Here is a 12,428-nt window from a genome sequence, read left to right on the forward strand (position 1 = left end):
AACCTTATAAATCATCTATCTATAGATCATTTGTGAGAACTGACATGTCACTGAAATCTGCTTCTGTAGATACAAAAGAAGCATTATATCACTTGCTTTTATAGTACTGTAGATTTCTGTGACATGTATGTATTTCTGTGTCAATATAGAAAGATAAATATAATGGTAAAGCTCTGACATGTCTGTTGACAATGTGCTATAATTCACTCGAACCTCTCACAAACAGTCAAACAGATTTGATATCTGTGGTGGGGGGGCGGGGGTGTTACTGCCTAATCCCTTAACTCTTTTTATTCAGAAACACAGTGCCACTGAAAACAAAAATTCAACAAATAAAGCTGGATTAAAGTCTAAAATGTACCCATGACAGAGCTGAGCTGTTAATTTGACTGACCTGATTTGATAAGTTAATTACTAAACTACACCACAGTCTCTTTTTTGTGCCCTGTTATCACCATCACGTCTGTTTTACACCGTCAGTGTTGCCCAAAAAACAACAGACAGGGGTCATCGTGCTTCCTCTGGAATGAGTTGGCTTGTTTGCCTGAAACAGTACTGACAACAGAGCTCCTCTGTCTGCGAAGTCTGTGTGGAGGTGGAGAGTCAACATGCCAACGTTTACTTCTACGTCTGGTTTGGACCCTCTCCCTCCTTCCTTTAACCAGACAGCTGTTTTATGTTTGTTTGCTATTTCACTGGCTTTCATGGCTACCACACACACAGGCGGTCAGAGAGGTGAGCCCACCAGTGTTTCAGTGGAAGAAGATGAATGGGACTCACACGCCTTTGAGAAGTGGAAAAGACACGTAAAGTTTGGTGCAATGTGTCCCTGTTGAAGAGGTTTAAGTTAGAGAAGTTGAGGATAAACTTTAATCTTCAGCGATATCTCAAAAAATGTTTTAAAGTGCCTTGATTTGTAATTGTGTGTTTGTAAGGGTCATACGGGGCATAATGTAATGTTTTTCCTGTGTCCGTCTAATGAACATTTTGATAGTGTTAACAAATGTCTATAATAAGATGAGAAACAGACTGAGGAGGTTTAAAAGTAAAAGAAATAATAATAAAAAATAATAGATATGCATATTTCCCAAAATGTCAAACTATTTCTTTAATGTGCTGCCACGACCTGTTTCACCCTTTAAATCAGATGTTACACAGATGAACATTCAAACTGTGAAGCCTTGTTTTATTCCAATGTCTCACTGCAGTGACTGTAGTGTTCGAGAACTAGGCCACTGAATCTAATGACTGAATATTCAGGATATTCTGACATTAACTGAACTGAACAACTGAAAGCTGCAGAGAAAGCTAGTAAGTAGACCTTAAGTCAAAGTTATTGGGTTTTTTTTTCATATAAGTAAAATCAATTCAACAACACTTTTTAAAAGTTTTCTGTCTTATCAAAACAACCACAAATTTTGCTCAAACTCCCTCATAGAAGGACACAAATGAATTGAAGCATTGAGGCATGTTGACAGTAGTGAAAGGTGAAGTGTAGGGATAAGTGCAGTGCTGTGGGTCTGTCAGTGAGGAGGGGGAGATGAAGGCGTGTGTGATGGATGTCTGTCCTGGTTCTGCCAGACTGAAGTGAACTTTGATACTTTGTGCAAATTCTCTCAGCAAACAGCAACATTTAGAGCGCTATAAGAAACACCAGCTTCGAGGCCGGTGAACATAACAATCTTTGCTTCATGTGTACATGCTATCCTTGCCAAAATAAACATTTTTAAGCTTGAAGGAGTTTTACATTCCTCATTTTGTCACGTTTGAATGCAAGCATTTAACTGCATTTGAATTCTGTAATGTTGACTCCTTTTAGAGATGCAGAAAACAATTGATAAAGGTTATTTTGATTTAATGGAAGGTAGTTAATGTTAATCTATATTTCCACAGGTTGTATGTTATTGCCATTTTCTCAGTAGTGTCAACAGCCAGTGGCCTCCAACCTCTTCCTCTGGGTCAAATTGGTCTCCATTTGATCTGTGTCAACTTCTCCACACAGTCTGGAGATAAATGGGCCGCAAAAAAGGAAGTGCACGGCTCCTGACTGACCTCTGCTTCCTCAAGGTGTCACTTTTCACCAGGACAGTTGACTTCCTCACCTGGGAGATCGTCTGAGAATTTCTCACCAGTTTGCTTATGGGTTGGCCTCCTTGTTGTGTATTTACTGTAGCGAATGCCCATACTGTCCTGTGACTGGTGTGACAGATGTTTCAGTCTGTTACAGTTCAATGTTTTTCTTTCAGATTGAATACCTCTCCATCTTAACATTATCAAGATAATATTCCAGACAGTAATCTGCCACTGACTGGATATTATGTTAACATTTCGGGCTAACTGGATGTTGTTTATGAGTTTATTTTCATTGCTCCTTTACCATCTCAACTAATAAACTTCACATAAACTTCATTGTATTTTCACATACATTCAATGCCTTGTTTTAATGAGGTCTTAGTCAAGTCTGCCATCTGCTGTTAAACAAAAAAGATTTTAAACATCAGAAATCAAATGTACAGGTACACTTACTTCATCATGTTATTCTGGACCATTTAACAGGGGGATTGATCTTGGCAGACTGGAGGCTAATTTCCCCATAACAGTTTATGTACCTTTTAATCTGATATGAACATTTATCATCACAATTATCATCACAATTAATAGTAAAAAAGATTTTGCGTGCACATGGTGAAATAAACATAAATATATAAATAGTAGGCGATATATTTTATCCATACATTGTAAAATGAAATATACACAATAAATTTAAATACAATAAAAGTAGAAAAATACACATGGATATTTAATAAAAGTGCAGGGTAGTGGTTATTCTATTAAATTACAAGCAATAAAAAAAAATGTAGCGACAGGTGCATCTATGCACCGTGAAAGAAAAGTGGATCAATATTATACCATATTTTACTAAAAAATATAAGCATAGAAGAGATTATGAATGGATTTTAATAATTTATAACTTGGAAAAATTGTATGATATGAATGAAAGGTTGCAGGAAGTAGATGTGATAAAAAGTAGAAGTAGAAATAACTGGTTACCAACAGTGAGTGTGAGGTACAGTATATGATAATAGTGCATGTTAGTAATTAAGTAAAATGAAATTTAATTATTTAAGTAATACGAGGTGTGCAGTTGGAAAAAATATTATGCCTCTTTACAATGAATATTTTTTTACCTAATAAAGATAAATATCTGAAGGTCACAGAGGACCCCCCTGTCTAGTGCCAGTGGAAAGTGAGACCTGCCTGGCCCCGCCTACTCGTGACGTACTAAAACGTGATTGGACGTACTTTTGCATGACGTCACATCCGTGGTTGAGAAATACGATAAACAAATGTATGTATGGACAAATTACAATCCTTTACAGAAGCCTGCCAATGGAGGAAGACAATTCACAAATATTTGAACATGCCAACTCTGAGTTTAAAAAGAAGAATTTCAAACAGGCAGATGAGCTGTACACAGAGTTTATCTCCTCCTGCCTAAAGTCCAGGTACTTGTCTGTCGTAGCGAAGTAAAATTAGCTAACAGTCAGATACTGTAGTGGCACCGGTGTTAACATTTAGCTAACGTTGATTCTGTTTCTCTATCTTCATTGTAATAAAACTTAGCTGCGGCTGTGTCATATTTTCACAGGGTATGTGAAGCTGGTGATTTGGCGACTGCTTATAACAACCGTGGACAGATAAAGTACCTCCGGGTGGATTTTCATGAAGCAGTAGAAGATTACACCTCCGCAATACAGGCTAACAGTCAGTTTGAAATACCTTTCTACAACAGAGGACTCATCCACTATAGACTAGGTAAGAGTAGGAACTCTCTGATAAGAGTAAACAGTAATATTAACGCTAATTGTCTATTATCAGCAAGTCAGACCGAATAAAATAAACGACTTCCGCCCAGGGCTTTCAGAATAAATGTCTAATTTATAATGTGTCCAACATTTTTTCTGCCTTTTTGTTTCTAATTAAAACAAGTCCAAATTGAGAATTACATTTATTCAAAGAAAAAAAATCATAGTAAATTAGATTACATTTGTTTGGACCAAAGACAAGATAATCTGTAGCTACAGACAGGTGACAAATTAAAGGAAAAAATGAGGGCTGCTGAATACTTTGACCAGTCTGGTGACTGAAAATTATGTGAATTATATGTCAGTGGAGTTGGAGACACTGGTAGAATCTCTGCCAAGGTGCACTGAAGTTGTTCTGTCAGTTTGTGTTGTTTGTCGTCACCCCACCTTAGACCTTACAGAACTATTTTAGTATGTCACCCATCTTTAAGTCTGGTCAGTAAGTTCAGTTTAGTCAGTCCAAAGAAACATTCTTGAAAAGAAGAAATGGTAAAAACACTTGGCAGACAGATGTGCAAGTTCCACAAAAATGTGTAGTTAGTAATAGGATTGCAGTGGAGTAAAAAAGAAGCAGCTTGTCCTGAGTATGTGAAAGAAGAACAGTGAAATCTGTAGAACTTTTCTCAGACATATCAGACAAACAAACACTTAAGTGGTTTGACTTGACACTGAGATTAATGGTGAAATAAGCATGGCACTGGTTTGTTTATGAAATAAAATAAAAAACAAAGTAATAAAATAAAAACAGTGTTACAAAAACAGTGTCAGGATTAAAAGACGTAAGATTCGTATTGACCCTTTTTGCACAATACTTCTGCATCTTCATCAAAATGTGTCTTGTTGTCAGTAATTGTTTCTTAGCACTTGTTGCTGCTTGCATACTCAATCAGTTGCCTTTAAAAGTATGTCAAGCATGAAATTCAGTTTTAACACCAATAACCCTGTTCTTTAATTATTGTTAACCACATACATGATCATCACAACATTATCTGGGATGATGCTGTAGGGCAGTGTGGAGTCACTTAGGTATGTTCTTCCAGAGGACACTAGATGGAGCTATAATCCAGATGCTTGCAAGCCCTTCTGCTCATGCTGCCTAGAAAATGAAACTGCTGACTCTTAACAAGCCAATCTGGTAGTGCATTACACATAATAAACTTATACATATTATGTATTTGTATTTATTACTATCTTACAGGTTTTTTTGACGATGCAAAGGCTGACTTCCAGCAAGCATTAAAGCTCAACCCAGAGTTTGAGGATGCCAAAGTGAGTCTGCAACAGACACTTCTGGACCAGAAACAGAAGATAAACAGGGGATACTGACAACGTCATAAACTACAGAGTGCATGTTTCATATATCCTGCAGTATGGTGGGTAAACAAAAGCTAGACCTATGCTGTCAACCATTGTCAGTTTATTTTATGTTTGTTTTATTTCTTTTGTTGTATAACGAATTAAGATGTTTTTTAAACTGAAGATGAACAGATTTATTAGGTATCACACAAACCTTATAAAGCATTCTGCACAAACAAATGTACAGCTGCAAATCAGATGAAATCATTTGCTGTTTGTACGCATAAAAGGAAAGAGACATCCCACTAGACCAGGCGCGACACATATATGGATTTTTGTTAAGCAGAGCATTGATAATTCCTTTCCTGCACCGACTCAAGACTTTTAGCTGGAAAAAATGTAATGGCCTCATAAATGTAAGTATATCACTGTATAAGTCTGTGAGTGGACAGTGCAGACTGATCGACCCAAGCGCACCAGGTAAAACGATGAATCTGGGGTTTACTGTTAGTCATGAAAGTTAGTGCACCATCTTGGAGACACTGGAAGGTTTGTTTATGTGGCCATAAACAAACCATAATCAAGTGTTAACATAGAGTAATAATGAAGAGTCTCTCAGCTGAAAAGGAAAAACATGTTGAGTGTCTTTCAACAAGTTGATTTAGGTTTTAAGGAATGGTATAATCCATTGTACTTCCTATTTCCTTTGACAATGGATTTCTTGAATAATAAAAAAACATTTCTAGACATGTAACATGTAAATATGTTTCTAATAAGTGAACAATAAATTATCTTTACTACACATTACTGATTCATGTTTGTTTATTTGCACATATGCAGATTTATGGTATATCAAGCTTATCCACTGTGTGTGAGGCAGGTGTAGGACGACTGATGTGCCTCACCTGTGCATGGTGATCAGGTGTTATATAAAACAGCTGGTGATGGCTCAGTAATGCAGTCAGCCACTTGAGAGTTGGTTTGTAGGTGGGGCTTGCTGGGGTTTCAGTGCCAAGCTCTGATAGTGGTTGGACTCCTTTATGCTTTTTGTTTGGCTGTGAACAGACTCTAACATGAGGGGACTCAAAAACATGTAAGTTTATTGTCTTGTTTCTTTTTTTCTTTTCTTGTTTAGTGACTTCTTGCAGCCTTTCTCCAAGTGTATCTAATTGCTGTACTATTGTTTAAGTTTACTATGGAACTTGATGGCTGCAGTAATCCTCTTGGGTCAAGCAAGGCCAAATGTGAAGCTCAATTCGCAGTCAAGTAAGATTCGTTCATATTAAACTACTTTATATCACCTGAAGTCAGTTTATACGCTCTGCCTGACCAGCTTTTTTTGTTTAAACAGGCAGTGGTCTAAGGTCAGACTGTGCAGGTAATCTAATGAGGCTGTCGTTGGACAAGGCTCTAGCAGTGGGGAACCAGCTTGAGGTGGAAGCCATCAGTGAGTATAAACTCTGCTAATTATGAGCAGATTGGTTCATCACTGGGAGAAGTGATCCCTGTCATGTTTGTCTCTCTTTTCCCCAGATGGCACCCAGCACATCGTGTTAACACCCAGCCTGGCTGCTCAGTGTGGGTACAGCATGGAGTCTGACCCATGGGGCAACACCAGAATCTACACGTCTCTAATGGGCTGCTATGTGGACAACAAAGTATGATAAGCTGACATGAGATCCCCCCCCCTAGAGAATTTATTTCTCAAGTGACTGATTATAAATGATTAAATTCTCTTGGCATGATTATGTAGGCAGTAGTTCCCAATTTTGTGCTTCCCAAATACTGGAACCAAAGCTGATCATGTCATGTGTCTCGTACCAAGTAAATTTTCGCTTTTTACTGTGACATGGACAAATGTAAAAATGTTAAGCCTGCTATTGAATCTTTTTATTTTCATAATTCAATCAGCCAAATATTTTCTCAAATCAATGCATTGCTTAGTCTGTAAATGTCAGAAAATGTTGAAAGTGAGGTTTTCAAATGTTTGTTCTAAACCTGAAGATAATTTGATACAACAGACAAACCAGCAAATCTTCACCTTGGAGAAGCTGGAGCCAAAGAATTGATTGAGGATTTTCCTTGACAATTACTTGACTGATTAAACGCTAATGGAAACTTCTGTATTTGTTAACTTATAGGACGACACGACATTTAATGTTGGGTTGAGACTCCAGATGTACGGCCAGAGTCCATCAGATGTGGCCAGTCATGATGTGACTCAGACATGCAGCTACTCTCGGTGGGCCTCCAGAGAGGTTCTCTGCGACAGGAACTACATGGAAGTAGGTCGCTTTACATTGACGGCTGTTCAGTTACTGAAACTGTATATAAATCGGGTATTTCCTGTTTTAGGTGTCAAAACACATGGCTACACCTGATGCTGGAGCTAAGGGGCAGGCTCAGGATGTTAAAGATGACTTGCAGATCAACACCATTCCTGGTGTACGTATGCTCTTTTTAAAAAAAAAAAAAAAAAAAAAAAAAAAAAAATTCAGTTGCAGTTCACTTGTGTTAATTTTTAACCTGCACCATATGGCATCCCTTCCCAATAGCAGAGATGCAGATGTAAGTTGATGAGAAGAATAAGGTGTGTTTGTGGGGTGTTTTTTCCCTTAGGCGTCAGGTGCAGCACATGGTGTCTGGAAGATGACATTTTTCACTCCAGAACCAGTGGCGATGGTGCTGATGGAGGCTGAACAAGCTGGCTATACTGCCATGACTACCTCAACCCGTCTGGTTATGCGAAGCCCATACAATACAGCAGAGACTTATTCTGAGGATGTAAGCAACACACCCCACTTCTCCTGTTTGCTTTAATTTTTTTTTTTTTTTTCATGTTTAACTTTTTTTTTTTTTTTTTTTTTTTTTTTTTTTTTTTTTTAAATCACTGTTAGGTGGCTGGAGTCCCCATGGCAGTTTTCAGGGCGAGTGTTTACTACAAGGCACCACACGGTTTGAGTGTTGAGAACTTGGCAGCTGCCTGTCCCACAGGTGAGTGTCAAGCAAATCTGTGCACCAAGATTATTTTTGAAGTCAATGTGCAGTTTTGTTAAATTTTATTTATTTTTTTTTTTTAAACTCAAACAGGTGGCACACTCTTCACTGAGGATGTGATCTCTTGGCACATACCTCGCCGTGTGACACCCCTGATAGATGGCAGCTTTAAAATCTTGGAAATGCACATGGGCATCAATGGGCAGAGGCTGGATAAATCTCAGATGGCTGCACGAGGGTACACGCTATCTGCAACAGATTTTCACATCGTTATTGAGATCCCAGTGGGCTCGCCTGATGGTTACTACAAGGTTGGGAAGTGTATAGATTTACCATGCTCAGGTCACTAGTCCATTTGCATGTTTTATTAAAATGCCATGAATAATTGCAGAGCCATGCCCCAGATTACCAGTACCACATCACCTACAGTGTGGAGCCCATGCTTGATGTGCTGTGGAGGGGAGATGACACCCAAGATGATACCAGATACAAGGTTTTGTTCCCTATTACTACCCCTCTGATGCCCAGACCTCCCCAGGCTGAAAACAGTAAGTCCCCTCTTTGGTTGAGATGATGTAACTTAAGCTTTTTGGGGGGAAAAGTGTAAATCTGCCACTTTCTGTTCCTCAGATACTGTCCTAGAGGACAGGCTGTTCAGTGTTCACTTGGGGACCTTTCTCCATGATGTGGTGCTCAGGAACATCACCTTTTCTACTGGTGTCCTCACTGTTGAGGAATGCAATTCCAGAGGTTTTGCTGTCCAGGAGCACAGCCTCCCCCATGGAAGAAAGAGCTTCTCTTTGCAAGTGCCCTTTGATGCTGATGTTGTCCTGAAACATGTATGTGAAATTACAACTTTATATATATGCTAGCAAAGTGTCCCTCATACCATTGATTGTTCTATGGCCATGACCTGAGCTTTTCTGACTCTGCAGAATCCTGAACCCTTGGTTACAGTCTACTCCCTCCCTTTGATCTTTGCGTTCCTCATTCTGCCTGAAGAAACTCCTTTTGCCCATCCAGTAGATTTAGAGGCATCTCTGCAGGATGTTGGTGAGACCATCTTGATCATAATGACTTTTGTTTTTTGTTTTCTCTCCCCTCCCCAAGAATATAATGTGATAATGGTTGATGCCTTTTCTCTTTAGTGCTACCCACCATCACTGGCACCTGTGACAAGAACGTTTTTTACGTCCATGTGAAATACGGGAGTCAAGGCTCCAGTTTCCAGACCATGGTTGGGCCTATGCAGCTAAACCCTGAGCTGGGTGAGGCCTACAACTTGAAAGACAACGGCACACACCTCAGTCTTGTGGTGCCATACCAGGCCAAGGCCACTGGGTTTGAGGTAGGTCAAGTACAGGAAACTGCAAACTGGCTTAAATCCATCTGCACTGGATAACTTCACTTTCTGTCTTGCAGATAATTAACTCCGATTCAGTCAGAGCCCGACTTGACATTCTACTATGGGATCCAATCAACAACTGGGTGCTTGGAGATTTCTATTTGGCCTGCAATTTTCCCTTGATGACGACTAGTAAGATTTTACATTTACTGATTTGGCAGATGCTTTTATCTAAAACTACTTACAAGTGAGATACAACACTAAATCTTCAGTGTAGTTTCTTTAATAAAAAAAAACAAAACAATTTATCTTTTCTTTGCTATAAAACATCTTAACAATTTGTTCTTATCCTTAGACTGCTACCCAAATGGAACAATGACTGCTCTGGCTGTGAAGGTGGAATCAGTCCCCAATCTTGAACCAAGTTTACTGACTCTGAAGGACAAGTCCTGCAAACCAGTTTTCAGCAATGATCGATTTGCTTACTTCTCCTTCAGTGCTGATTCCTGTGGGACCACTAGAACGGTAAGTTACTGTCACCTTTTTAATTTAAGTGCCTTTGGCAAATAGTTTAATGCTGCCTTGTCTTTTCAGTTCTTTGACCAATACATGCTGTATGAAAATGAGATTGGCCTGTATTACAACAGCAACAAAGGAGTAGCCTACACATCACCAATTGATCCTGAATACAGGTAGGAAGAGTGATCCAATCTTTTATTCTGAGCTTAATTTGACTTTAATATTATATTTGTTCTCTCCTGTAGGCAAACAGTTTCCTGCTACTATGTTGTCAATGAGACTCAGACTGTTGCGTTCAGCTATAAACCGAGAAGCAATAACCCTGCAGCAGAGATTGGGTCAGGACAACTGATGGTGCAAATGAGGCTAGCCCAAGGTAAGGACCGAATTTAACTCAGTGGACAACCGTTTTCTTGTTGGCACAAAGTTTTAGTGTAGTGACTATTTTGTAAGATGTGCCTCTTTCTCAAATGGGACTCCTCTCCTCCAGATTCTTCATATGAACACTTCTATGAAGCAGAACATTATCCAGTAGTGAAGTACCTGAGGGAGCCTCTGTATTTTGAGGTGGCGCTGATGCAATCCACTGACCCCCATTTGGAGCTCATCTTGGCGAACTGTTGGGCGACTCTCCATGAAGACAGGACGTCGCTGCCCAGCTGGGACATCATTGTGGACAGGTAATACACAGTACAAGCTCACACAAAAGTAAACTTCCACATCACCAAGAAACTAATGTAGGTAAAGATACAACATTAAGAATTGGTTGCTATTCTTGTCAAAATGGTTCAACTTGAAACCAGCAAGATGAGGTCATGAGGCAGCTCTTCCAGAAATTTAACTCCAAATTTCATGGTTTTTAAGGTGCTATAAATGCATCATGAGTTTCATTGTTCTTTCCACCAGCTGTGAGAACCATGACGACAGTTATGTGACCATTTTCCATCCTGTTGTGAGCGATGCCAGAGTTGCTGTCCCATCCCACTTCAAACGTTTCTCTATGAAGATGTTTACCTTCACTAAAGATGACGAGGTTCTGAAAGATGAGGTAAAGTACTCCAAATGTACGGGCCACAGCACATGGAACAGATGCATGTAGCCCTCCATGCTAAATCCTTCTGTCTGTCCACAGATCTATGTCCACTGTGATGCAGTGATTTGTGACACAAACAGCCAAGCAGATGGTGCCTGCAGAGGCCAGTGTGCGCATCATACAGGCATGAGTAACTCCAGACAACAAGGGATAAAAGTAAAAAGGGGTAAGTGTTCAAATGTACATGTATGGTGAGAAACATTGGTCAAACTGATTCTAAACATGCAACTTGTGACTCGTCTCATTTCCAGAGCAAAGAAGTACAGACTCAAGCAACCAAAGGCAGATCTCATCTGGACCTATTGTTCTGTTAAACCCTCAAATTTCTAAATAAATGTTTCTTAAAAAATAGTCCGGTTTCCTTTTTCTTAAGATGCTTCTGTGTTAAAGCGCTGAATGTCTTTTTGCTTTCCAAATTGCATTACATCATGTCACCCTACTTACTGTACAGCCAGTCATTGGTGAATTCTGGCAAACCTGAAGTCTGACCTTGAACTACTGTAAGCAGCATTTCTGTTCTTTTAATTTTATTTTAAGAGGTGCTGTTTCAGATTGGCCAGATAAATAGGTTACATTTGTATTCAGATAAATGCACTGGCAGCAGCAAGAAGTTTTCATTAAATGTTCAGATGATTGTCACTATGCTATGGATTCCCTGTAGCGCATGAAGTTTCAGTTCAGAGGTTTTGATTATTGCATCTGGAAATTTCTGCCTCCAAATCAATACAAGAGTAGAAACTTCATTTGTTGTGTTCAGAGACCCTATAATTCCAAAAGCAATATTTGACTTACTGTCATATTAAACCCCTTTTTGAAGTGGAACCAGTTATACCAAACAGTCCATAATGGTAATTAAGGGACTGTGGGGAGTGGTCTAAAAATTAGGGTTTTTATTCCTTTCTGAAAGTATAGTCTAAATTTGTCACTTGAGTGCTTTTTGACCATATAAATGGTAAACAGGACCTTGTTTCTGTATCAGATATATTCCACATTTATAGACATCTAATTCCAAAAATATGTTTGCTTTAAATTAAGATCTAGTTCACCCACCCACCCCAGTAATTATCTCTCACACTCCCTAACTAGACTGTTTGAGTTTTTCAAATTTTACTTTGACCCAATCATACAAAATCTTATAAGCATAATCAACTAGCATGTACCTGTCAAGGGTCTACAAAAGGTTGTGGCAAACCGGGATCAGATTGCAAATGAAATATATCCTTGCATGTAACTGTAAATATTACTATATTTCCAATATTCATGGCTGGAAGAATGTTGCACAACGATTTGAAACCCTTAAAGTGGACCGTAC

General features: G+C 39.0%; 2 protein-coding genes across 2 annotated transcripts; both read left to right on the forward strand.

Annotated features, from left to right (window-relative positions):
- Positions 1-3,305: 3,305 nt before the first annotated feature.
- Positions 3,306-5,272, forward strand: ttc32 (tetratricopeptide repeat domain 32). The gene is made up of 3 exons (XM_022737800.1): positions 3,306-3,506; positions 3,650-3,816; positions 5,065-5,272. Exons 1-3 carry the CDS (start codon positions 3,310-3,312, stop codon positions 5,190-5,192), a joined length of 492 nt encoding a protein of 163 aa, XP_022593521.1. The 5' UTR covers positions 3,306-3,309; the 3' UTR covers positions 5,193-5,272.
- Positions 5,273-6,235: 963 nt separating this feature from the next.
- On the forward strand, positions 6,236-11,450 carry LOC111236890. Its single transcript, XM_022765793.1, has 21 exons — positions 6,236-6,255; positions 6,352-6,428; positions 6,514-6,609; positions 6,696-6,820; positions 7,304-7,447; positions 7,518-7,607; positions 7,782-7,946; positions 8,060-8,156; positions 8,253-8,470; positions 8,551-8,707; positions 8,790-8,998; positions 9,095-9,212; positions 9,308-9,507; positions 9,582-9,696; positions 9,860-10,029; positions 10,099-10,196; positions 10,269-10,399; positions 10,514-10,703; positions 10,930-11,071; positions 11,156-11,282; positions 11,368-11,450. Exons 1-21 carry the CDS (start codon positions 6,236-6,238, stop codon positions 11,448-11,450), a joined length of 2,772 nt encoding a protein of 923 aa, XP_022621514.1.
- The last annotated feature ends 978 nt before the right edge of the window (positions 11,451-12,428 follow it).

Source organism: Seriola dumerili, unplaced genomic scaffold, assembly GCF_002260705.1.
Source record: "Seriola dumerili isolate Sdu_G_001 unplaced genomic scaffold, Sdu_1.0 BDQW01000025.1, whole genome shotgun sequence".
Classification (NCBI taxonomy): domain Eukaryota; kingdom Metazoa; phylum Chordata; class Actinopteri; order Carangiformes; family Carangidae; genus Seriola; species Seriola dumerili.

What these genes read in the sequence shown, in the direction of transcription:
- ttc32 (XM_022737800.1), top strand. Translation starts at nt 3,310, where the DNA reads ATGACGTCACATCCGTGGTTGAGAAATACGATAAACAAATGTATGTAT. An exon ending in TCCTCCTGCCTAAAGTCCAG is followed by an intron (nt 3,507 to 3,649) that starts GTACTTGTCTGT and finishes ATATTTTCACAG; the next exon opens with GGTATGTGAAGCTGGTGATT. An exon ending in ACTCATCCACTATAGACTAG is followed by an intron (nt 3,817 to 5,064) that starts GTAAGAGTAGGA and finishes ACTATCTTACAG; the next exon opens with GTTTTTTTGACGATGCAAAG.
- LOC111236890 (XM_022765793.1), top strand. Translation starts at nt 6,236, where the DNA reads ATGAGGGGACTCAAAAACAT. An exon ending in GCTTGAGGTGGAAGCCATCA is followed by an intron (nt 6,610 to 6,695) that starts GTGAGTATAAAC and finishes TCTTTTCCCCAG; the next exon opens with ATGGCACCCAGCACATCGTG. An exon ending in CCAATTGATCCTGAATACAG is followed by an intron (nt 10,197 to 10,268) that starts GTAGGAAGAGTG and finishes TCTCTCCTGTAG; the next exon opens with GCAAACAGTTTCCTGCTACT.